This window comes from Neophocaena asiaeorientalis, unplaced genomic scaffold, assembly GCF_003031525.2.
Source record: "Neophocaena asiaeorientalis asiaeorientalis breed wild unplaced genomic scaffold, Neophocaena_asiaeorientalis_V1.1 scaffold57, whole genome shotgun sequence".
In the NCBI taxonomy this organism is placed as follows: Eukaryota; Metazoa; Chordata; class Mammalia; order Artiodactyla; family Phocoenidae; genus Neophocaena; species Neophocaena asiaeorientalis.
This window is the reverse complement of record NW_020172731.1, coordinates 4,339,671-4,363,048: the sequence shown is the minus strand read 5'-3', so window position 1 is coordinate 4,363,048 and position 23,378 is coordinate 4,339,671. Positions and strand designations below refer to the sequence as shown.

At 35.3% G+C, this 23,378-nt stretch overlaps 1 protein-coding gene across 5 annotated transcripts in view; it reads right to left on the bottom strand.

Annotated features, from left to right (window-relative positions):
- PARP8 (poly(ADP-ribose) polymerase family member 8) overlaps nucleotides 1-23,378 on the bottom strand; it is a 181,482-nt gene that overhangs the window by 36,302 nt on the left and 121,802 nt on the right. For all 5 annotated transcript variants that reach the window (XM_024740348.1, XM_024740347.1, XM_024740350.1 and 2 more), the window contains exons 11-16: nucleotides 21,632-21,698; nucleotides 16,680-16,805; nucleotides 15,600-16,164; nucleotides 13,933-13,983; nucleotides 13,732-13,827; nucleotides 2,731-2,823 (exon numbers count right to left, since the gene is read on the bottom strand). In XM_024740348.1, the coding sequence (XP_024596116.1) occupies nucleotides 2,731-2,823; nucleotides 13,732-13,827; nucleotides 13,933-13,983; nucleotides 15,600-16,164; nucleotides 16,680-16,805; nucleotides 21,632-21,698 (998 nt within the window). The remainder of the gene's footprint in view (nucleotides 1-2,730; nucleotides 2,824-13,731; nucleotides 13,828-13,932; nucleotides 13,984-15,599; nucleotides 16,165-16,679; nucleotides 16,806-21,631; nucleotides 21,699-23,378) is intronic.

The window sequence follows — 23,378 nt, the reverse complement described above, 5'->3', positions numbered from 1 at the left end:
GAGTAAAATGACGTACAATGTAATCTGGAAAAGAAGTGAATTTAAAATTGTAGACTAATGGCCTTCAAACAGTTCAAGAGTAATTCCTTTTATCTTTTCTTTTTTTAAAAGAAAATTGTATATGAGAGACCTCAAACATAAAAGAATAAAATGGAGCTGCTGTTCTGGTTAAAGCAGTACTCAGAGGCCTGGAATCCCAGCTGCTTGAGACACTCTCATGGCAGCCCAGCCTCCTGCAGATCCCTCTAAAGAATGTTCTTGCAACCTCCAGAGCTCCTCAGAGACCATTAAAAATACAGGAGTCAACTGATGCAACAAGGCTACAGAGATATAGTCTTTATTTAGAAAAGGAATCCATTTCCATGTAATCTCTAGGATTATAACCAGAATATTGGGATATCTCCTTTAAAGTGGTGAAAAGAATATTCCGCATTGACTTTGGAGTAGAATCACTAAATTCTCTGAGATTTTTGGATACTGATCTTTAGAGTTGAATCACTGAATTGATCTGATCGAGTATTTGTGCCTTGTTACTATCATTATATAATCCAAAAGTAATTTCACTTTAAGAACCATTATTTTTAGAGATGTATCTATAGTAAGAGGGGAAAAAGCACCTCTTATTCTTTCAACCTAGCCTACTGTTAATATGTTAGTTTTCCTTCTAAACAATTATTCCTTATTTCTAGGCTTTACTTCCTTCCCTTTTCAAATTGTATGCGGGATACTTTACTTCCAGTAAAATGCATAAATATTAACTATACTACTTGAAAAATTATACATATATATACACACATATATCCATGTAAATATACATGTATGTGCATATGTACACTCATACACACACCTGTGTAAAGTTTATTTTTACATAGCTATAAATAGCATATATTAAAGTACCTTTTTTCGAGCAATATTAGTTTCAAGGGATGAGAAAAATGTTACCACTTTTAAAAAGAGATAAAGACTCACCATGGATAGATACATTTGAGAAACCCTCTAAGTATAGGCTAGTCATTTTCTTCAGTTTTAGGGATTCTCAGAGCTTTTAGTATGCAAATTTGTGCCCATTGGGTATAGGGGCAATATTAAGCTGCATTTTTGAAATTTATTTTAATCATGGAATCATTTTTCACATTGCATACGATCAATGTTCTGTTTGCATTATTTTCATTTATAACTCATTACATCACAAATATGGTCCTTAAAATTTCATCAAGTGGATGCATCTCAGTCTAGGTAATCAGTGAAATAACGAGGTTAAGGGAGTCTAAATCCATGAGGCGTGGGCTGTCTGTGTTAACTGTTGTACCTTAGTCTAGTGTACTGCCTGTTACATAGCAGGCATTTGATACTTACTATAAGAATGACCAGATGTCTGTTGTGTGATCATTCTTTCCACCCATCTTTGTGAATTTTATACAATTCTTTTACATTTAGCTTCCTTTGATTTTTAGTGAGACTAGGTATTTTCTCATGTTTCTTTACTAACTATAGGTCCGTATTAGTGAATTCATTTCCTCTATTAATTTGTGATGATCTTCATGTTTTTTGTCTCAATTTTTATGAGCTTCTACGTAATTAAGTTTGTAGCAAAACACGTTTTTTCATAAGTGTGTTAGCTCTTAGTGTTCACTATTTTTTCAAGTAAAAAATGTGAAGTATGTATGGACTCAGATCTGTTGATATTTTTCTTCATGATTTTTTGTATCTGCATAAATACATGAACCTGAGGCCCTACCTAGGCTGTGCATGCTTAATTCAACCCTCCTCTAGTGTGGGTATAATACTTTTAAACAAAACTATTCTTTAAGCCATTTGGAATTTGTTTTTGCACACAGCATAAAGAGATAACCTGTTTTCCCCCCCATGTTGTAGGTCATTTGTTCCCCCCTTCACTAAACCATTTTTATTTTACAATATAATGTGATACCTCCTTTAATATGTATTAAATGTATCTATAACTTGACCTATTTTGGGGATAATCTGACTTTCTACTCTTTGCCAGTACTATATTTTTTCAAAATATCATAGGATTACATAATATGGTTTTGTATTTGGTTGGTCTAGCCTCACTTAATTAACACTCATTATTTTTTGTTTTCTGTAATTTTTTTCTCATCTATTTATTAGTATTTCAGTCAGGTTCCATAAATGAACAAAAACTAGTTGAAATTTTAATGACATTGCATGAAGTAATAAATTTTGGCATCTTTACAATGGATTTTTTTCCTTTCCAGAAACATGGGATGCTTCTCTACTTTCAAGTTGTTTCTTTGTTTTTATATTTTCCTTCCTATGTCATAAACATTGCTATTGTAAAATTGAATGCTCTCTTTTTATTACATGTTCTGTCCATTATCTTTTCACCTAAGTTTTAAAAATAAATTGGCTTCCATTTTATGGCACTATAACTTTACAAATAAACATTACATAATGCAAGTGCAAGGGTTTCAGTATCTCAATTTCACCATATAAGAAAGAAACGTAATTATTTTTCAAACAATTAAAGTTGGTTTAACTTCTCTTGGCAATTGCAAAAGGACAAAAAACACACATTAGATAAAGCTGGCAAAATTTAGTTTCTATCTAGAAATATCAAATGCTGGTTTGCTTTCTTAATCTATCAAGAAACTATCAAAAATTCATCCCAGAGAAAGGTAAAGTTAGCTAGTGGATCAGAATAAATTTTTCAAATAAAAATATAGAATAGTTAGTATCACATGTTACTACCTGAGCTCCAGTTGCTATTTCATCAGCAGCTTCATTCATTACTCCCAGGGTTTGAAAAGCAAATACACACAGCTCTCGTTCACACACAGTAGGCTACAAAAGAAAAGGGAGTCAATTCAACATTTTTTCCCCATCCTCCAATTCCTAAATTAAATGTATGACATTCTTTACAATAAATAGAAAATGCAAAGTTTTAGAATATTAAAAAAGGAAGAAATATTATTTACAATAGCCTAGATGTGGAAGCTACCTAAGTGCCCACTGACAGATGAATGGATAAAGATGTGGTATATGTATAAATACAATGGAATATTACTCAGCCATAAAAAAGAACGAAATATTGCCATTTGCGAGAACATGGATGGGCCTCGAGGGCATTAGGCTAACTGAAATAAATCAAACAGAGAAAGACAAATGCTGTATGATTTCACTTACATGCATCTAAAAAAAGAAACAAATGAACAAACATAACAAAATATAAACAGAGTCATAGATACAGAGAACAAACAGGTGGTTGCCAGAAGGGAGGTAGGTGGTAGGATGAGAGAAATAGGTGAGAGAGATTAGGAAGTACAAACTTCCAGTTACCAAATAAATGAGTCACAGGGATGAAATGTAGAGTGTGGGGAAGGTAGTCAGTAATAACGCAGTAACTTTGTATGGTGACAGATGGTAACTAGACTTACCATGGTGATCATTTTGTAACGTATAGAAATTTCAAATCACTATGTTGTGCACAAGGAACTAACGAAGTGTTGTATGTAGGTCAATTATACTTCAAAAACAAACAAATTCGTAGTAAAAGAAATCAGATTTGCCGTTACCAGAGGTGGAGGGGTGGGGGGAAGGGGAATTGGAGGAAGGTGGTCAAAAGGTACAAACTTCCAATTATAAGATAAATAACTACTAGGAATATAATGTACAACATAATTAATATAATTAACACTGGTGTATGTGAAAGTTAAGAGGGTAAATCGTAAGAGTTCTCATTACAAGGAAAAAATACTTTTCTCTTGTTATTTTATTTTCCATTAATATGAGATGATGCATATTCACTAACTTATTGTAGTAATCATTTCATGATGCATGTAAGACAAATCACTGTGCTGTACACCTTAAACTTATACAGTGCTGTACGTCACTTATATCTCAATAAAACTGGACGGGGAAAAAGGGAAGAAATATCACTTTAAAGAATTAAATTTCTAAATTTAGGTAACAATTAGTAAATAATCATTTATTGATACAGAGTCACAAATATGATTAAAAAATTCATTTTAGTTAGTTTTAGGCACTTGCACTTGGATGATTTAGCAACAGATGAAAACATCCTTTAATTGGAAAATCCACCTCGCCTGCTTAATACACATTTGCACATGAGATGCACTAAAAAAAAAGCAGATACCTAAGCTGGTGATATACTAATTAAACCACAAAGCTGTGTAAAACAAATATAAAAGGGAGAATTCCATTTCTTCCTAGGTAATTTTCTCTGGAAGAAATAGCATGACTCTGCTTACTTGCTACCCAGCTCTTGAAAGATTGGTTTTGTTGGAAAGACTTTTGACTTCAATAACCTCCTGGAGTCACAGCACTGAAATATACACTCTGCAATTGCTTTGGAAGAGCTCTCATCTTTCACATCTGATACAGTGTCATCTGTCTGATTTATCTTATCTCCCAAGTTACATTGCATTAGGTAGCTGATGAGGCCTAACACGATGCAGCCTGTGGTGCCCCGCACAGCAGACAGACGCATTTGTTAGTGCCATTGCTCCTATGTTCACTCATTTCAGAGGATAGTTTCATCTACTGCTTAACTAGTGGGGAAGGATGGCCCCATTCTGAGCATCCTTTATGCTCAGAATAGGCCCACATGGTAGCTTTGCAGACAAAAAGCATGACCAATCACACAAAGATTTCTGATTGACATTCCCCAAAGAGAATTGTCAAAACAAATAAATTGATATATTTCCTTTGTCAGCCTTAAAAGAACAGTTTGATTCTATTTCAGAAACATCAGGAAAAACTACCTATGGTAGGAAACTAATTGGAAAAATTTCTTCATCCAGCCTCAAGTGATATATACTGCTGCATATATTTGGATATACTTAGAGCAGACTGTTCAATTTCTACTACTTTTTCTTTTACTTTACCATTTAACCTATTCTTAATCTATTTTTTCATGTGTATGTGCACGTATGTTTCCTCCTCAACTTCCCCCGCTGACATTGGGTTGTTTCTTTTGTTTACTTTAGGGGAGCATGGTATGGTCTGAAATAATAACATCAACCATTTTATTGCATATTTACTATAGTGTCAAACACTGTATTGGTGTCTGAGGATAGTGAAACTATACACAAACAAGAACCCGGGGAACATAAACCTTGGAAATCATAAAGGGCCATAGGAATTAATACGTGTACTCTACCAGACACCCAAAGTTCACTGAGGAAGTAAACAGAGACACAGAAGGTACTTCGTTTTTGATAATACTACTGCCAAATAACGTTTTTATGACTAAAATCCATCAATCCCAAAGCTGAACATCAGGATAAGGCTCATTTAGTATATATGAGTAATGATTGGTTTTTATATTTTTATTTGAACCCTGGATAATTAATTATACTTACTTTGTGATCATCCTAAAATATATGTATGTATGTATGTGTGTTCACACACATATTCAGGGAATATAAGTAGAAACTACCATTTTGGTACCAAATTGTTGCCTTAAGCAATGAAAATGAAATAAAATATTCTGCTAAACTAGATTGGAAGATAATTTTTTTGGAAGATAATTTTTTGAAATTTGAATATTCTATCACCACACTTTGTAGCCAATCCTAGGTATTCATGTGCCACCCTGACTTTGTCTCAAGTCATTTTTTACCGATTTCACCCAGACCTCCTGGTCTTTATCTTGGCTAACAGATGAGCAACAACAGTTCAATGTTTTCTCCTGAATTACCATTTCATCTCCCTCCCACATCTGTTTATACTCAAACCTCTAAATCTCCAAATTACCTGGACTTACCAGCTGACCCATTATTTTAAAAAATAAACCTACGTTCTTAATGTAAAGCTATGGATTAATTACTTTATAGACACTCCTTTTCTTTCCCGCATTTTTTTTCACTGAAAAGTGGACTTTCTTCCCATACTCAAATTTGTAAGGCTGATTTCTAGGAATATCCTGTTACTGCAACTGTTTGAAGAAGGAAATCAGGTACGACAGAAAACTTGCTTTTGGCGGGGAGAAAAGGAAGTTTGCTATCATACTGAAAAATCTGAAGTAGAACTACACATTATATTCTTATAAAAGTAATTTTATCTTCCTTTTTTTTTATTTGGTAAGGAAAGTGCTATATTATGAATTTCTTTGATTATTCGTGGAATAACCTTTTTAGACATGTTCATTAGCATTTGGAATTTCCTCTTATAACGGTTCTGAGGTGATACCTCACTGTAGTTTTGATTTGCATTTCTCTAATGATTAGTGATGTTGAGCATCCTTTCATGTGTTTGTTGGCAATCTGTTTACCTTCTTTGGAGAAATGTCTATTTAGGTCTTCTGCCCATTTCTGGATTGGGTTGTTTGTTTTTTTGATATTGAGCTGCATGAGCTGCTTGTAAATTTTGCAGATTAATTCTTTGTCAGTTTCTTCATTTGCAAATATTTTCTCCCATTCTGAGGGTTGTCTTTTCATCTTGTTTATGTTTTCCTTTTCATTAGGTACCAATTGTTTACTTTTGTTTTTATTTCCATTTCTCTAGGAGGTGTGTCAAAAAGGATCTTGCTGTGATTTATGTCATAGAGTGTTCTGCCTATGTTTCTTCCTTTCCTTTTAAAATAGCAACTATAGAGGTAGCAATATTGTGAATAATTTATGTACTATTTAACACCATACTAAGTAAATGCCAGTGAATTTTTAAAGTAACAATGTTATATCAATCATTTTTTACTTGAACATTCTATAGAGTATTCAAGATATAAATGAGTTTAATTTTGATATAACAATTTGCCAACTAGTTTTTGTAGATCACTGACCCTCTCCCATGTTTATCCACATTTTATTTGAGAGGAGTTCAAAATGTCAACACAAGGTGGCGTACTAAAAGACAGTTCTCAAGTTGTAAGTAATCAAGATTAGATGTCTCACAGAAAGCACATCCTATTCAAGGAAAGAAACGGATTCATTTTTCCTTAATAAAATAGGCAGTTATACTGTAATTAGCATTCTCCCACCCTGAGCCAACTTCCAGCCAATACCGTGCTCCCAACAAATTCTGCTATAACTATATCATTTGCACAGAAAACTCCAGCATCAATTCAAAGTAAAATGTACTCGTTGAATAGCTATCGCTAGATAAGTGAAATTGTGTGTTTTATTAAACATACTTTAATACAAAGTGTGTATGCCTAAATATCACCCAAAATGTACATTATTTACTAATTCGAGTTTACAATAAATCTATTCGTTTCATTTTATAAAATATTATCTATTCTTAATGTTATAGTATTATATTGCCTTCAAAAAATTAGTCCCTATAATGTAAACTGCAAAACCATGGCAATTCCCTCCTGCCATTACACATACCATACATAATATATCTGCAATTAAATATTCATTATGCACCATTTAAAAACATGGGGAACTTTATATGTCCCTAAGTTAAGATTCATTTTAGAAATTTTTAAGCTAAGATGAATACATTTTTAATTTTATTTGAATCAAAGCAATTTAAATGTGAGCAGTAAAAACATGTTTCAAAAAAATGGCTTTAAGCCCTAAAGAATATTTTAGAACCTAACTGCACTTTAGAAACTTTGTGTTTTCAATGAATTTAAATTACTTCCTACTGAAAATAGAAATGACACAACTCAAGAGGATCTAGCTATGTATTTATATATAGCACAGTGTAGGTGAGTGGTTTTCAAACCTTTTTTTGCCATGGTCTTTTTTTTCAAACAAAATATTTCATGTAAGCCCAATATATAAAACAGATAAAAGTGGATACTGTTCCAGTTGGAGCATATGTGCACAGTTCAGTTCTCCTAGCTATAAAACAGGGATAAAATCAGATCTAGTTCACCAGGTTGACAAAAGGACTAAGTGAGAAAGAGAACCAAGTGAGATATGCTTTATAAAATCTCCTTGAGGTATACAGAGCCGTTTAAATATTAACAGTATTAGGTAACCTGGATAAGCTGTCTCTTCTACTTGTTTTAACCCAATGTATATACAAAAATTCGTGTTTAATAAGAATTTTCATTGAAGCATATCATGAAGTGGTATTTTTATTTTCATACCCACCGTTTATCAAAATTCTTAATTTGTTGCTACACTATTTCTTGCTAAAAAAGAAATGAACAATGTAAATACAACTTCATAATTTAAAAACAAGTGTTGAAAACATATGAGAATAATTAAGAATATCTACTGGAAACACAAAACCTATATGCCTTTAATTCTCTGTGTTTCCAGTTTTATAGCCAGTACTTTGGGTGCTTTTCATGGTTCGGAAGACAGACACATTTGGGGTAGGGAAAGATTTACTGTCCATTAAGAAAGACAAGAATCCCACAGAGATCAAGACAGATCCACAATAAAATAGGATCAGGCCTGGTTAGTCCCCAATATACATGGTGATCCCTATTGTCTGATAAAACTAAAGTTGTTTGAACATTAAAACCAATTTCTGCTCAATTTGGATGTAAAAATAATTATATTTTTGAACTGAAAGTTTTTTGGCATAATTGTTTAGTTTAGCCTTTATTTCAGAACTTGAAATGTTAACTTCTACAAAATGCATTGAGGGGGAGCAGGGAGAAAATAGGCTATGCTTTTTCATCCATTCTTTAAAATCAGACCTAAATACAAGAAGACCTACCTGTTTTCCTCAAGGTAAAATGGGACATACCCAGGTTGACCCACACACTCAGTTTCCAAAAAAATGGTCATGGGAGTGCCTTATACTATGACCAAATTACAGCTGGGTATTGTTCATTTCCACTCTGAAAATAAGAACCTTAGTTACAAACATTTGTCTATGGTCCACAGCCAAGACTGGACCACAAAATTATTAGACTCGCAGGTTTCTCTGACCTTGCTTTAGTAGGAAAGAGCATTATTCTCAAGAGGTGACAGTAGAATCTCAGGCCTGATAATCCAGAGCAAGTAATGTGGGACATTTTCACACAGCAGGAGAAGAAAAGGAAATCATAATTCCCACATCACATATTGATGTGAGAAACAGGAAAGTCTGTTAACCAGGGACACAGAGAATGAGCCTCCAGTATCACTGACAAAGTTCCAACTTTGTAGGGATACTAAGCCACACAGCCACATGAGTGGTTTTTTCCAACAGGATTCAGCAGCTCACGTACAGGGTTCAAAGAAGAAGACAAACACCTGCATTGATCCAAGAATTGGGTGTTTAATGTGACACTAACAGAAAGACAAGGGCACTAGGAATTTATAGGCTGATAAAAGCAGTGGTGATTTTGGCAGTAAATCCTTGTTTTCTTGTTTTGCGAACACACTTGAAGACCAAAATCAACATTCTAAAGCATCTCCAGGACAGTCTAGCGCATTAACACTCTAGCTGATTCCAAAACGTAGAGAACCAGTGGTTTGGTTTTCTGATCACAATGCAGACTGTACTGCCGAACTGAAATTCTGGGACTCTGAACAACCCTCCTGATAATGTGAGTTTTATGCAGATCCACAGTACTACATGTCAGGACTCACACCTGAGAGTGATATTTATAACCTTTATAAACAAAAGAGAAAATCAGAGCATTGTGGTATTTCTAAATAAGTAGTTCTTCATGTTGCGAAAGTGTGACATGCTTACCTAGACCTCTGAGTAAAGTGGCAGAATAGGAAAGGAGTGAGTAAAATTTTAGGACTTTTGGGAAATAGGGGTAAAAGGGGACTTAGGTCATTTAAAAAACAATCAGGCTTGAAGAAAAGAGACAAAATATAAGAAACAATTTGAATTTTGACAGAGAAAGATCAAACGAACGTAATAAACATTAGGCAGAGAAATCTATGGAAATCGAGTTTTATCTAACCTATTTAATCATCCCATGGGGCTATGACTTATCCTCTTTATAGCTCGAGGATTTACTGCATTTTTTAATGTGTTATATGGGCTGAATATTATATTTGTAATAATTCTTATACCTTATTGAAATTATACACTATGTACATTATTGAAATTATAGTAAAACATATTGCGATGTAAATATAAGAGAGAGAGAGAAAAAATGAATATATACCTGATTTAGGTGAAGGAGGTAGTTTTGTTTACTTTTCTTCCTTTGACTATGAGATGTTTCTCTATTTTCATTTCCTGATCTGATTTCATATGTCACTTATCTTACTATTTAAGAAACCAAAGTAAGTTTTCTGTTTCCTTAGATATCAGTCTGAATTGAAGCAACATAAAACCACCTGATAACTAGCTATATTTATTTAGAAAACGTTTTCTCTCGTTTACAAAAGCATTTCCATTTCTAGAAAGAGACAGCAAACTTCACTGGTGCAGAAAGATAAAGTAAAACAGAACTTGAAGCAAGGCAAAGAGAATACTAACATCAACTATGATATGAACTGACAGCAATTAAACCGTAAAGAGCAAACTCCCAACAATATGTGTGGTAAATTTCCAGGACATAAAAGTAGTTCATTCAAGCACATGAGTCAAGAGTAGCATCATGATTAAGAACTGTGGCCCTGGTGCCATTCTGCCAGGGTTTGAATCCTGTCCCTATTACTTACAAGTAGTGTGACATTAAAAAAATTACGGTTTTCCTCATCTATAGAGCAGGGACAGTATTAATACCTGCCTAATAGGCTTATTTTGAGGATTAAATAAGATAATCCACATAAGGCACTTCAAAAACATGATTACATAAAAAGCATTCAAAAAGCTTATGCCATTAATAACATTACTATTATCTACGGCAAGGAAAATGTCATTGCCATGGATCAAGAAATAAATCAAGATCCACAGATGCACAACGACCAAGTAAAAATAGGCCTCCTTACTGGGATAAACTGACATGGTTAAAGGATCCTCTCTCCTCTCATCGTAACTATACATTTCCGTGTATTGATTAAAAATAACAATCTTGCACAAATATTTAATAAATTCTGATTTAGTTAAGTTGGGTTTCAGAGTAACAATATATCTCTTTGAGAGGAATAACTGACTGTCAAAAAATAGCATATGGAAAAAAAATAGCATATGGGTGGCAAGAAAAAACTCTTTTATATGTTTCCCATAAACAAATAAAATGAAACAAATATATCATAAAGCCTGAGTCATTATGGTCATAAATGGATATTATATATGTTTTTTAAAGTATAAATCCTGAAATACAAAAAATTTCTAATAAAAGTACCTATTTCTAGGCTTTGCAATTCATCTTTTCAAACATATATTCCTAAGGACAGGACAAATCTCTCTTAAAAAGTGCAACAGAATCTAGTATGGAGCATTATACTCATAAAGCCTTCAATAAATGTTTGTGATGCATTTTTGAAGTCAGACAAAATCAGGTTCAAAGTTCAGCTTCCACTCATATAGCTGGGTGATGCTAAATAAATCGCCTAACCTCTTTGAATCTTAACCCCCTTATTTGCACCATGGGCACAAAAATACCTAAACCACAGAGCTTTGTGAAAATCAAATAAGGAAGCAGTATGCAAAATGTCTACACAGTGTGCCTGGCACACAGTGCTCAAGTCATCTGCAAACAGATTGCTTTAGTTTTTCCTGTCCAATATGGATACATTCTATTATTCTTCTCTTCTTAATTGCCTGGCTAGAACCTCCAGTACAATGTTGATTAGAAGTGGCAACAGCATCAAAAAGAATAAACTACTTAAAGATAAATTTATCCAAGGATGTGCAAGACTTGAACACTGAAACTAAAAAACAGTGTAAAGAGAAATTTTAAAAGATCTAGATAAATGGAAGGATACCCTGCGTTCGTGGATTGGAAGGATTAATATTAAGATGGCAATACTTCCCAAATTGACCTACAGACCCAAAGCAAACCCTATCAAAATTCTATCTGCCTTTTTGGCAGATGAGCTGACCCTAGAATTCATATGGAAATGCAAGGGATCCAAACAGTGAAAGCAATATTATAAAAAAAAAAAAAGTTGGAGGACTCACACTTCTTCATTTCAAACTCACTACAAAGCTACAGTTAGTCAAGACAGTATAGTACAGGTATAAGGACTGACATATGAATCAGTGGAGTAAAATTAAGAGTTGACCAGTAACTCAAAACATCTATGGTCAAATCATTTTCAACAAGAGAGACAAGATCATTTAATTGGGGAAGAAGAGTCTTTTCAACAAATGGTGCTTAGACAACTACATATATCTACATGCAAGAGAATGAATCTGGACAACAACCTCACACCATAAGCAAAAATTAACTCAAAAAGGATCAATGTCTTAAATGTAAGATATAAACTATAAACTCTTTGAAGGAAATATAGGTGCAAATCTTTGTGACCTTGGATTAGGCAACAGTTCAACTGAAATTTGGATTCCATTAAAATTAAAAACTTGTGTGTCACAGGACACTATCAAGAAAAAGAAAATCGGAGAAAATATTTGCAAATCATATCTCTAACAATGATCTAGTATTCAGAATATATAAAGAACTCTTACAACTCACTGAAGACAACCCAAATAAAAAATGGGCCAAGGATTTAAACAGACATTTCTCCAAAGAAGATATACAAATAGCCAATAAGCACATGAAGAGATGCTCAAATCATTAGTCATTAGGGAAGGGCAAATCAAAATCACAATGAGATACCACTTCATGAATGCTAGGATGGCTATAATTGGGGAAAAAAAAGAGGCAAATAACAAGCGCTGGTGAAGATGTGGACAAACTGGAACCATCATACACTACTGGTAGGAATATAGTGGTACAGCCACTGTCAAAAATAGTTTGGTAGCTCCTGAAACAGTTAAGTAGCATTAACATATGTCCCAGCAATTCCATTAACTGAAGAATGGATGAACAAAAGTCACATATCCATATAATGTAGTCTTATTACACCATAAAAAGGAATAAAGTTCTGAGACATGCTACACAGATGAAACTTGAAAACATTTTACTAAGTGAAAGAAGCCAAAAACAAATGGCCACATAATGTATAACTTATATTTAATGTCCTTCTATATGAAATGTCTAAAACAGGCAAATTCATAGAGACAGAAAATATATTCGTGGTTGTCAGGGGATGAGGTGAGGGGAAAATTGGGAGTGATTACTAACTTTCATAGGGTTTCTTTTGGGGGTAATAGAAATGTTCTGGAATTAGTAGTAACAGTTGCACAACATTGTGAATGCAATAAAAACCACTGAATTGTACACATTCAAATAGTGAACTGTATATTGATAGAAATTTTAACTCAGTAAAAAAATTGCAAAAAAACCTTTTGAATTGGATAATTCTCCCCAAAAATACCACTTATACTTTGATTCTTATTTCCATACTCGCTTAATAATGCCACAAATGTGTTAGTGAGTTGGCATTTTTTTGAAATCTTTAATTCTCCAGACTCTACTACATACCTCTTCTAACTGGAACAATGACTACCGTCTACTCTCTGTATTAACTATCTTTAAATTGTGCTGTTTTGAAAAAACAGTGTTTACAAGTTTACATACATATACGTATCGATATGGATGGATATAGAGATAGATGAATAAACACTGAAGTGATAAATAAGTACATGTGAGAAATAAGAAACATTTTGCTAAATGAAACAGCTTGATCTTTCACAGACTCCTTCAGAAATAGTGACTCATTTGTCAGAATTATGACTTTGTGTATTACGTAATTGGCTCAATAGAGAGTATTTACTGTAAATGCAGTTATTTACTTATTTATTTTTATATCTTAACCCTCTTCATTTATATTCTAAACTGCCATTCCACCAATGAGAACTTACCCTAAGCATGGGGCCATTTTGAAACACATGTGGCTCATCACAAACCACACAGTATTCATTCAACACAGGGATCCGCTGTTCAGCAAACTCAATTGTCTGAATAAGACAATAAAGAGAAAGAATGAAGTCAACTTCATGAAGGATTTGAAAACCCACTAAAGGCTAAACTGTTTCTACAACGGATGGAGGCTTGGCTCATACCTGCACTAGGAAGCCACGGTCTCGTATTGGAATACATTTGGCACCATTTGGCTATAAAAAGCAAAGCAGAAGAAAATAATTTTTTAATTAGGAAAATATATAAATTATAGCCTTTTACTTTTGCAACAGTGAATACAGATGTGATCTAAGATCACCTGTAATGTGAATTAAATCACGGATTACGACATCGAGATTTTAGAATTTATTATAATGCCCTTTCCTCCATTGCAATCTTTGTTTAAACTAAATGAGCAGCATTCTTAATTTCTGATCTTCTAATAAAAATGAGTGCCATCTTTAAATGATCACAAAAACTCGTTGCCTCTATTACTCATCACTGATTGCTCCCACTTCCTCATTTAGATTATTTCAATCTCATTTTACAATCAGATAGAATTATTTCTCCAAGGACGTACTAGACAGCTGCTGTAAGGGGTACAGTACTAAACTACTGTATTAGGCTTAACCATACAGGAGGACATTAAGACATTTTCTTTTACAGAATATCCGAAATTGTCTTTCTTAGGTGAAAGTAACCATGGGAAACTTTCTACTATGTAACTCTGACATAATTACTTTTCTATATGTCTTTAATACTTAGTTTTGAGAAGAAATGGGCTTTGGGGATATCCACCTAAAATTACCAACATACATACATTTTCTTAACACAAATAAAATTTCATGGTATAATTTAAAATGTAATTTTAGAAATAAATCTATACAAGAGCACCACAACTTTCTGAAAATGTATCCTCTTATTTTTTTTCAGTTTCATCTATTGCTTGGTATATCTGTATTAATAGTTAAAGAGTTAAATACGTTCCTCCCTAACACACACAAACACAAATTTACTAAAAGCAAACAAAACTTTTGGTCAATTCTTTTATGTAATTAATATACATAAGATAGGTCTGTTTCTTTATCTGAAACTGGCTATAATGCTGATTACTCTAGAGGTAAACTTTGTGTAAGACTGACTCCCAATAAATACCACCCAAAGTATTTAAGCTTTCATACAGTCACCTCCCAGGCCCATCTCCCCATGCAAAACAGCTTCAGGACAAAGTGACTTCAGTTTCATAAAGTAGACACTGAGAGCAGCTTTAAGTGAGGCTCAGGGATACAGCTGTAACTGTTACTTCCCTCCACAAGTTCATGGGCAAAGTTGTCCTCTTATATACAATAGGAAGGACACCACTCTTAATTATTAGAAATAAATAAATAAAACAAAACATCAACAATTTTTATTATAAAAAAAAATTATTAGACAAACTCTGTGCTCCACTACTTTTGTGAGAAAACCAGAGATTAGATAAACCTACTTAAAACATTAAAAATGCTACGCTTGCTTAAAAGGACAGGCTTTGTGAATCCAATGGACTTCCTTCCATTTTTAGTAGCAGTCATTCCCGTGATAGGACTCTGGACTAGACCTCAAATTGACAGCCACATTTATCTTTTCAGAATCAAAACGAACATTCCAGTACCAGTTGCAAATGTCTGGTATGCAAAATAACATCCAAAAGAAAAAAATTGTAAATTTTAAAAAACAAAAACAAAACTGTGCTTCTTTCCTTTCCCAGATCTTACAAAACAAACAAACTAACAAAACCCTCTATTGCCCCTTAGCTGACATTTAAGAACTCAAGATGAAAATATGTACGCACAGCAGGCTGGGAAGATGAAGATGATGATGGTGTTAAGATACCAATGAGCCCTGAGGTAAGAGAGAGCCTCCGGCCCTCTGCGCTGGGTTCCTTGAAAAGCTCCGTTTTGCATGACTTGGGGGCACTGGAGTAAGACTTGCTGAGCAACTTGTGATTCTTGAGTCCATATAATTCTTCCATTCTGAGGTTACTGGAATAAGACCTGCTTAGCAGTTTGTGAGGCTTCAGGCTGGCGTTGTGCTCACAGCGCGGGTCTCCAGAACAAGAGCGTGTCAAGAGTTTGTGCGACTTGAGAGCGAGGCAGTCCTCCTGCTTGACGGCTGCAGGGCAGGGACGGTTCAAGAGCTTGTGTGACTTAATGGTCGTCACCGCCTGCTCAGCCCGGGGGTCGCTGGACAGCGAGCGACCGAAGGTCCTGTGTGGCTTCGGGGCGCACACGTCCTCCGTCTTGACTGTGCTGGAACAAGTCCTCCGCAGCAGCTTATGCGTCTTGGAGATCCCGTCTTGCTCCGATTTCAGTTTGGATTTGCTTTTTCCACAACCAGGGGGAGGATAACTTGGCGACCTTCAAAATGCAACAATTAACAGGGCAAATCGTGAGTGCAACAGACCATGGAGAACACTTGTCGGGCTCAATCAACTCAACTCTGTTACAAATACCAAGTCTTTTTAATCCAGCTTATCCAGCCAAAATTGAAACCAAATATGTATGGAAAGATCACAGGGACTGAATTCTATGTTTCCTGGAAAGCAAAAAAGGTTTGTCCAGTTTGTTTTTCCCTCCTACCTATCCCAGAGCCCTATAAAGGACTAATTTTGGTAGGGAAAACTCTATGTGATTAGAAACCAAACAATGTAATTTTAGTAAATTTAACCCATGTAAAGGAAACACAAACTCAAAACATAGAAATGAGTATCCGTGTTTTTTGATGGAATGGATGTAACTTGGTCTGTTCTTTTAAAGTCATAAAGAAAATAAACAGATGCCAAGACTGTAGCAAGAATGCTTTGAATTAAATAAGCATGGAATATCACAGGTGCAGCGTTTAGTAAGACGATGGAAAGACGTCTGTTACCCACCTGCGCAAGGTAGAAAATAGATGCAGGGGAGACTTCACTTTCTTCTCTGACAGCTTCTTGTTGTGCAGGCAACTAGATTTTTCTTTGCTCTGTTTCCACTGCTGTGTAACAAATGTCTGCATGATTCTGTCAAACCAAAGGTAAGTTTGTTATCACAGTTCCAAGGTAATTTAATATCAGATTTCTGTATGGATTATGTAGAGAATGCATTTATCAAAGGAAAATAAATGCATGGTAATTAGGCGGAGTTTAATTTTGAACCATACAAGATGTCTTCTTGTGTAGGAAAGCATCCTATAGAAAATTTCTATGATTTTACTGTGTCGCGATTTATAATTAATTTATTACTGTGACATAATTAAAAATACAAACGATTAAGAAGTTGATAAAAGAATAAGGATATAAAGAGATTTATAAGGACGGCCTTTAGGATCAACACCTTTAGCTGAGGTGGCAAAAGAAAAGTCTGAATTATTTTGTTGGTGCCAGCAACACAGGTTTTAAAAAATGTTTTGTTAGTAATTATGATTTATTAAGATAAAGTAAAGTTCTTTTCCTTCTCCTTGATTTGCTTATGTATTTTTCTTCATGAGAAGGAAAACAAAATGAAAGTACAAAATCGTAAACAAAAATAAGCCATGCAAAATTGACTCTATGGAGAATTAGGAGGTCAGCGAGTTTTATGTTCAGCACAGCTGCCATTCACTTTAAAATGTGCTGGTTTTTTAAAAGATGGTGAGCCTCTAAGAATTTTTAGTTCCTATCCTAAGGCAGGAATTTGGTAACTTCTGATCTCAATATTTTCTAAGTCAAGACCATGGCATCACTGTTTTGTGATAAAGAATTCTAGAACGTCAAAGGTGGATTTAAGAAAGACACAGCCTTGTTTTCTGAGAAGGGTCTCAGGCTATGACAGCTTCTCTGGATCCCATCCCTCCAGTGACAATGGAGGAGAGTCCCTTAAGGCTGATGATTAAGTAGAGGCAAAATTTTACAATTAAACATTGTGCGCAGTAAATTAAACATTTTGATTTTCTTTCCCAAGTCAATTCAGCAGGTCCTGCTTTCCTGCTCTTTTCAGTTGTTTCTAACACAGATTGCTTTTGGACCAGGAAGATGGTACCAATATCTACTATTTACAATACAGCAGGGTGTGAAAGAGGAACTTTATATACAGATTTTTTTTCTCCTTCCACACATTTCACAAGTAAGGTGAGGAAATGAAATCTGTCCAAGTTAGCCTGGATTGTAAGCAGAGCTGTAACACCTATGTTATCCAACACGGAGAGACCTATGTTAACGTATGTTATTCAAAAGGGGCAGCTGTGACTCTTAGCACTAGGCCAATTATTATTTTCTTGAGATCCTTCAGGTCTCACCACATTAACTCAGATCGCCAGAAACTACATCACTCAGACTAACTACCCCAAACTTTAGTGAGCTAGCTTGGATGAATTCAGAGGAAACGTGCAATTATTTGCGGTCTTTTTAGCTGCAGAGGTAGTGAGGAAGAAGGGGGTAAAGCTGCAGTCAGTGATGCATGATTCCAAATTTGCAGTAAATTCTCCCTAGAGCTCAGGACGAGGGTAAGTTCTTATTTTCCACTTAATTTTTGAAGGTTTTTTTCTCCCAAGATTTCATCAAGATTTAAATGTAACAGTAATATTAAGGTCATCATTTTCCCTTGTACTTAACCTGAAATCTCCAGTGACACCACCCTTTGTACAAAGCAGATTCAGATTCTTTTCCTCCTATGAAAAACTGCCATTCCTGTGTACCATTCCCTAAGAAACCAAGCAAGTGCTTCTCTGATTCTTGACAGGCTAACTGGAACAAAAAATAACAAGTAACAGAGCTAAAATTGTTCCCACTTTCATATTACATTAGCGTTCTAAAGTGTGACTTCAACATCTAAAACTAGTAATTCCTAAACTTGCACACCCAAATCCCTACATGGTCTTGGATTCGAAAGGGAGGAGTTAACTACCTCCTCTAAGAAATTCAATATAGTGTTTCATTTCAACTGTGATCTGAAATATACATACGAGCACATTTGGTATAACGACCACCCCCTTATAATAGAGAGCCACCGAGAGATTTCAGTGCTCACACTGGTGTTTGAGTTTGTGCTGTCACTAAGAAGAACTACTATAATTGCCATTGGCTGATGATAAAAGAAGGGAAAAAGACTTCAAGGTAAATTATACATTCACATCAACTGAAGACCGGATGAGGTCACAGCCAGCTATGTGAACAAAGCTTCCAGGGTAGTTCAGAAGAGAAAGGGAATACACGTGGGTAACGTGATCTTCTACATGCTGAAATAGGCACTATAGTAGTCAGTACTGTGTTCAAACTGTGGTGGTGAAACAGCTTCAGCGAAATGACACCACCCGTCAAATTAAATTAGTACATTAATTTGAAATTTGAATGTTTTATTTTGATTTGCACATCAGTTATAAATTGAATTTTGTGTTATAAATGTGAACTCAACATATGAAGAATTTACACCATACTTTATGTTTGTATGTACTTCAGGCAATGTTGGAGATTTGCAATGTATTTTTTTCCTTTTAAAAACAACTTAAGGGGCTTCCCTGGTGGCGCAGTGGTTGAGAGTCCGCCTGCCGGTGCAGGGGACACGGGTTCGTGCCCCGTTCTGGGAAGATCCCATATGCCGCAGAGCGGCTGGGCCCGTGAGCCATGGCCGCTAAGCCTGCGCGTCCGGAGTCTGTGCTCCGCAACGTGAGAGGCCACAACAGTGAGAGGCCCGCGTATCGCAAAAAAAACAAAAACAAAAACAGAAAAAAGCAACTTAAGTTTGATCAACATCAATTCAACATAAAGTCACACACAGTTTAAGATTATTTCCATAGTCTGTGATATGCTTCGCCTTTGATTGACAGATACCCTATTCAAGGCTGATCACTTTATTACATCTGTTTGGGGTCAGTATTTTCTCTTTCAGGCTCTTTTAATGACCTCACATTTCCCCAATATCCATTCAATGATGAAAATATATTCCAAGCCTTATTAAGACAAAGGAGTATCTAGGATTATATGAGAGGCAGATTAGTGGATGGATCAAAAGTATTGATATGGAGTCAAATTCTGGCTGTACCACCTTCTCATTGTGTGAGCTTAACCAAGTTGCTTAAGCTCCCGGGGCCTGGGCTTCATCATCTAGGAAACGTGGAGAGGAACAGTACCTGCTTGATAGGGTTGCTGTGAAGATCAAGGGAGCTAATATATGTCACTATTCTAAGTGCCTGACATGTAAGCAGCACTGCATAGGCATTTGCTGTTGCTGTTGTTTAGACTCTTACTGCCAGAAACACACAAGATAAAGAACCACAGAAAAAGTTTAATGAGTCTTTCTTATTTCCTGAGCAAAAACAAAGGGCCTAGATTCTAAATCTGCCTTCCTAACTTGCTGTATGTTTCTGGAAAATAACCTCTTTATATTTCGATTTCCTCTTATGACATTGTGAGGATGAGATCAGATTTTGAAATTTTATTATATATAATTTTAGACTAGAAGATCACAGACAAACCCAGTTATTTATAATTAAGGAAAGAAACTAAATTAGTCTAAAATTTATCAAGGGTCATTAAATAAAGTTCTAGTTCATATACCAAATTTTTCATATAATTAAAATTTGTCCATAAAAGTAAATAACTTTTTAAAAATGTCAAACATTTGGGTGGAACTATTAATAAAATGTTACGTATTCTACGAGGTGATTCAACAGTGAATACAGAGTATAGCTTTCCTTAATTTCTCAGGGTTGGGATTACACACATAATTTCTTTTTCTGAGCTCAATGTCATTAAGGGTAGGAAGCTATCTATTCCTAGACTTCTGTGCTTTTATAATTGTTGTCTCATTTGGACCAATGACATTTCACCCCCCCCCCCAAAAAAAAGTTCTGAAGTGGCTTACAAAAGTACATAAAGTAGAACTCCGGACTTTGAGTGATAATCATAGTCAATATAGATTCTTCAGTTGTAACAAATGCACCACTCCAGCAGGAGATGTTGATAATAGGGAAGCTATGGGCAGGGGCATATGCAAAATCTCAGTACCTTCCTCTCAATTTTGCTGTGAACCTAAAACCGCTCTAAAAAAAATGAGGGAGAAAATTGGATGAGGGAAAAAAATCATAGGCGGGGGAGAAAAAAACATGTGCTAAGATGAGGTGGTGGCCAACTTGAATGGCTTAACATAGAAGGCAGGCTCCATGCTTAGTTCCAAGACCTGTAAGATACTGGCTTGAAAAACAAAATCCAATTGAAAAAACAAAGCCAATTGCACTGGAAAAGGATACCTAATCCGGTACAGGAAACCAAGAAAATTTCCCCTGTGATATTTTTTCCCTCACCCAATTTTCTCCCTCATTTTAAAAATTATTTTTAATTTAATTACTTTATTTTTTTAGAGCAGTTTTAGGTGCACAGCAAAATTGAGAGGAAGGTACAGAGATTCTGCATATGCCCCTGCCCATAGCTTCCCTATTATCAACATCTCCTGCCGGAGTGGTGCATTTGTTACAACTGATGAATCTATATTGAGTCCTTAAAAGGAAAACACTGCATAATATAATGTGCTAAATATATGTTGCAAATTGAATTTAGTTTCAAAGATGTGGAATTCTAAACATTAAGGGTTTATTTTCCAATTTTTATATGCCCACCTCCTCAGGTGGAAGGCAGGATGTTAGAGCGAGGAGAGTGAATCCAGGGGGGGCAGATGGAAGGAATCTGGCTCAGTTCTAAAGTGAGCTCTGCCAACTAAATTATTGATGCAGCTCTTAGCATCAGGACGACTTCCGCTCCTGAGGCATTTACTTCAAAAAGCTTTGTTGAATAAAAACAGGGCGGGGAGTGGTGAGCAAAATGAGAACTCAGTTCTCTTTAATAGAAATTTGTTTTTTATTCATCGGAAAACTTACTTTTTCAGCTGATGTCCCAGTCCAAATCTCTCTTTTGTGGAAATCTGAAAGACATCAACAGTGGGCACTGCAAAGGAAAAAAAATCAGCCTAAATGTTGAGTTGAAACTCAACCATCAGCCAGGAAAAACTCTGAAAAGTAATATATATATATATTACTATGTATATGTAATATATATGTATATACATACATACATACACACTTTAAAATAGTCTACACACAATCCTACACATGGCTATTTATGCTTTATAGAGAGATTCTGGAGATCATTCTAGGTTAGTATATATTATATATACTAATGTATACTATATGCATATGTAAATGCACAATATATATAATAATGAAGAATGATCTCCAAAAATATATATTAAGTGTAAATAGCAATGTGTAGGATAGTTTGCACACTGTTCCTTAGGTGGAAGAGAGACATGTTTGTATACACACTGACCTTTTAAGAATAAAACAATGGAGGATGACAGTAGGCATAGGCTACTCACTTTTCACTGCACACCCTCTTGTGTGCTTCATATTTTTATCAGATATATATATTTCTATAAGTTAATAACTATGCTGCTTACGAAATTGATAACCTCCAAAAGAGTCACTCACCATTCATTATTCACTGGTATAAAGGGTATTTATTGTTTTCTCACTGTGCCAGCCACTATAGATAGAGAAGCAAAAAACACACACCAATATCCCTGCTCTCATGAGCCTTAGTAAAGAGAAGGAGACAGACAAAAAATATATAAGAAAATAGATTAAATGTCACGTGGTGATAAAGGCTCTGGATAAAAATAAAGACAGAAAAGGGTGGGGGGGCTGAAGTTTATGTGGGCATAAACAGACTTCAACATCAGATAATATGGCATGAAGAAAAGGATCCCAGCCAGAGGAAACACAGGGCAGTGCCCCTGAGGAAGAAATGTGCTTCAATATTCTAGGACCAGCAGGGAGAGCTGGAGAGGAGTGAACAAGGTATCTCATTAGAAGATGAGATGAGAAAAGGACCACAAACAGTGTAGGTTCCCTGTAAAGAGCAAGGATAGAAATAGGAAAATCAGTCTGGAACTCATTACAGTAATTAAGGGAAGAGTATAGTGGCTTGGATTAGCAGAGATGGTGAACATTTTGGATTCACACTCTCTGGGAGAGCTGACAGATTTTGCTGATGGATTGAATTTAAAGTGTCAGAAAAAGAAAGGAGTCAGGGATGAATCAAAGGATTTTTGGCCTGAGCAACCAGAAGGATGAAACGTACCAATTCCTGGTACGTGAAAGACTGCAAGAGAATCAGGTTTGGAGCAGTGGGGAAGACTGCCAACTTGACTCTGGCTATTGTAAATTTGAGATGCTTATTTGTCACTCAAGTGGAAAAGTTAAGTAGGCAACTGGATAAAGAAATCCAGTGTTTATGCATTTCGGATGAGAGGAATGTGCTAAAGACATAAATGTGGGGGGAATTCCCAGGCAGTCCAGTGGTTAGGACTCCGAGCTGTCACTGCCAAGGGTCGGGGTTCAACCCCTGGTAGGGGAACTAAGATCCCACCAGTCCCATGGCACAGACAAAAAAAAAAAAAAAAAAAAATTAAAAAATCTTCAATGGCAAAAAAAAAAAAAAAAAAAAAAAAGACTTATATGTGGAAGAGCAAAAATACATATGTACTTAAAGGCATGAGGCTGGATGAGAAACTACGAGTGAGTGTAGATGGCGGAGAGAATTCTAAGGATTCAGCCTGAGCCATTC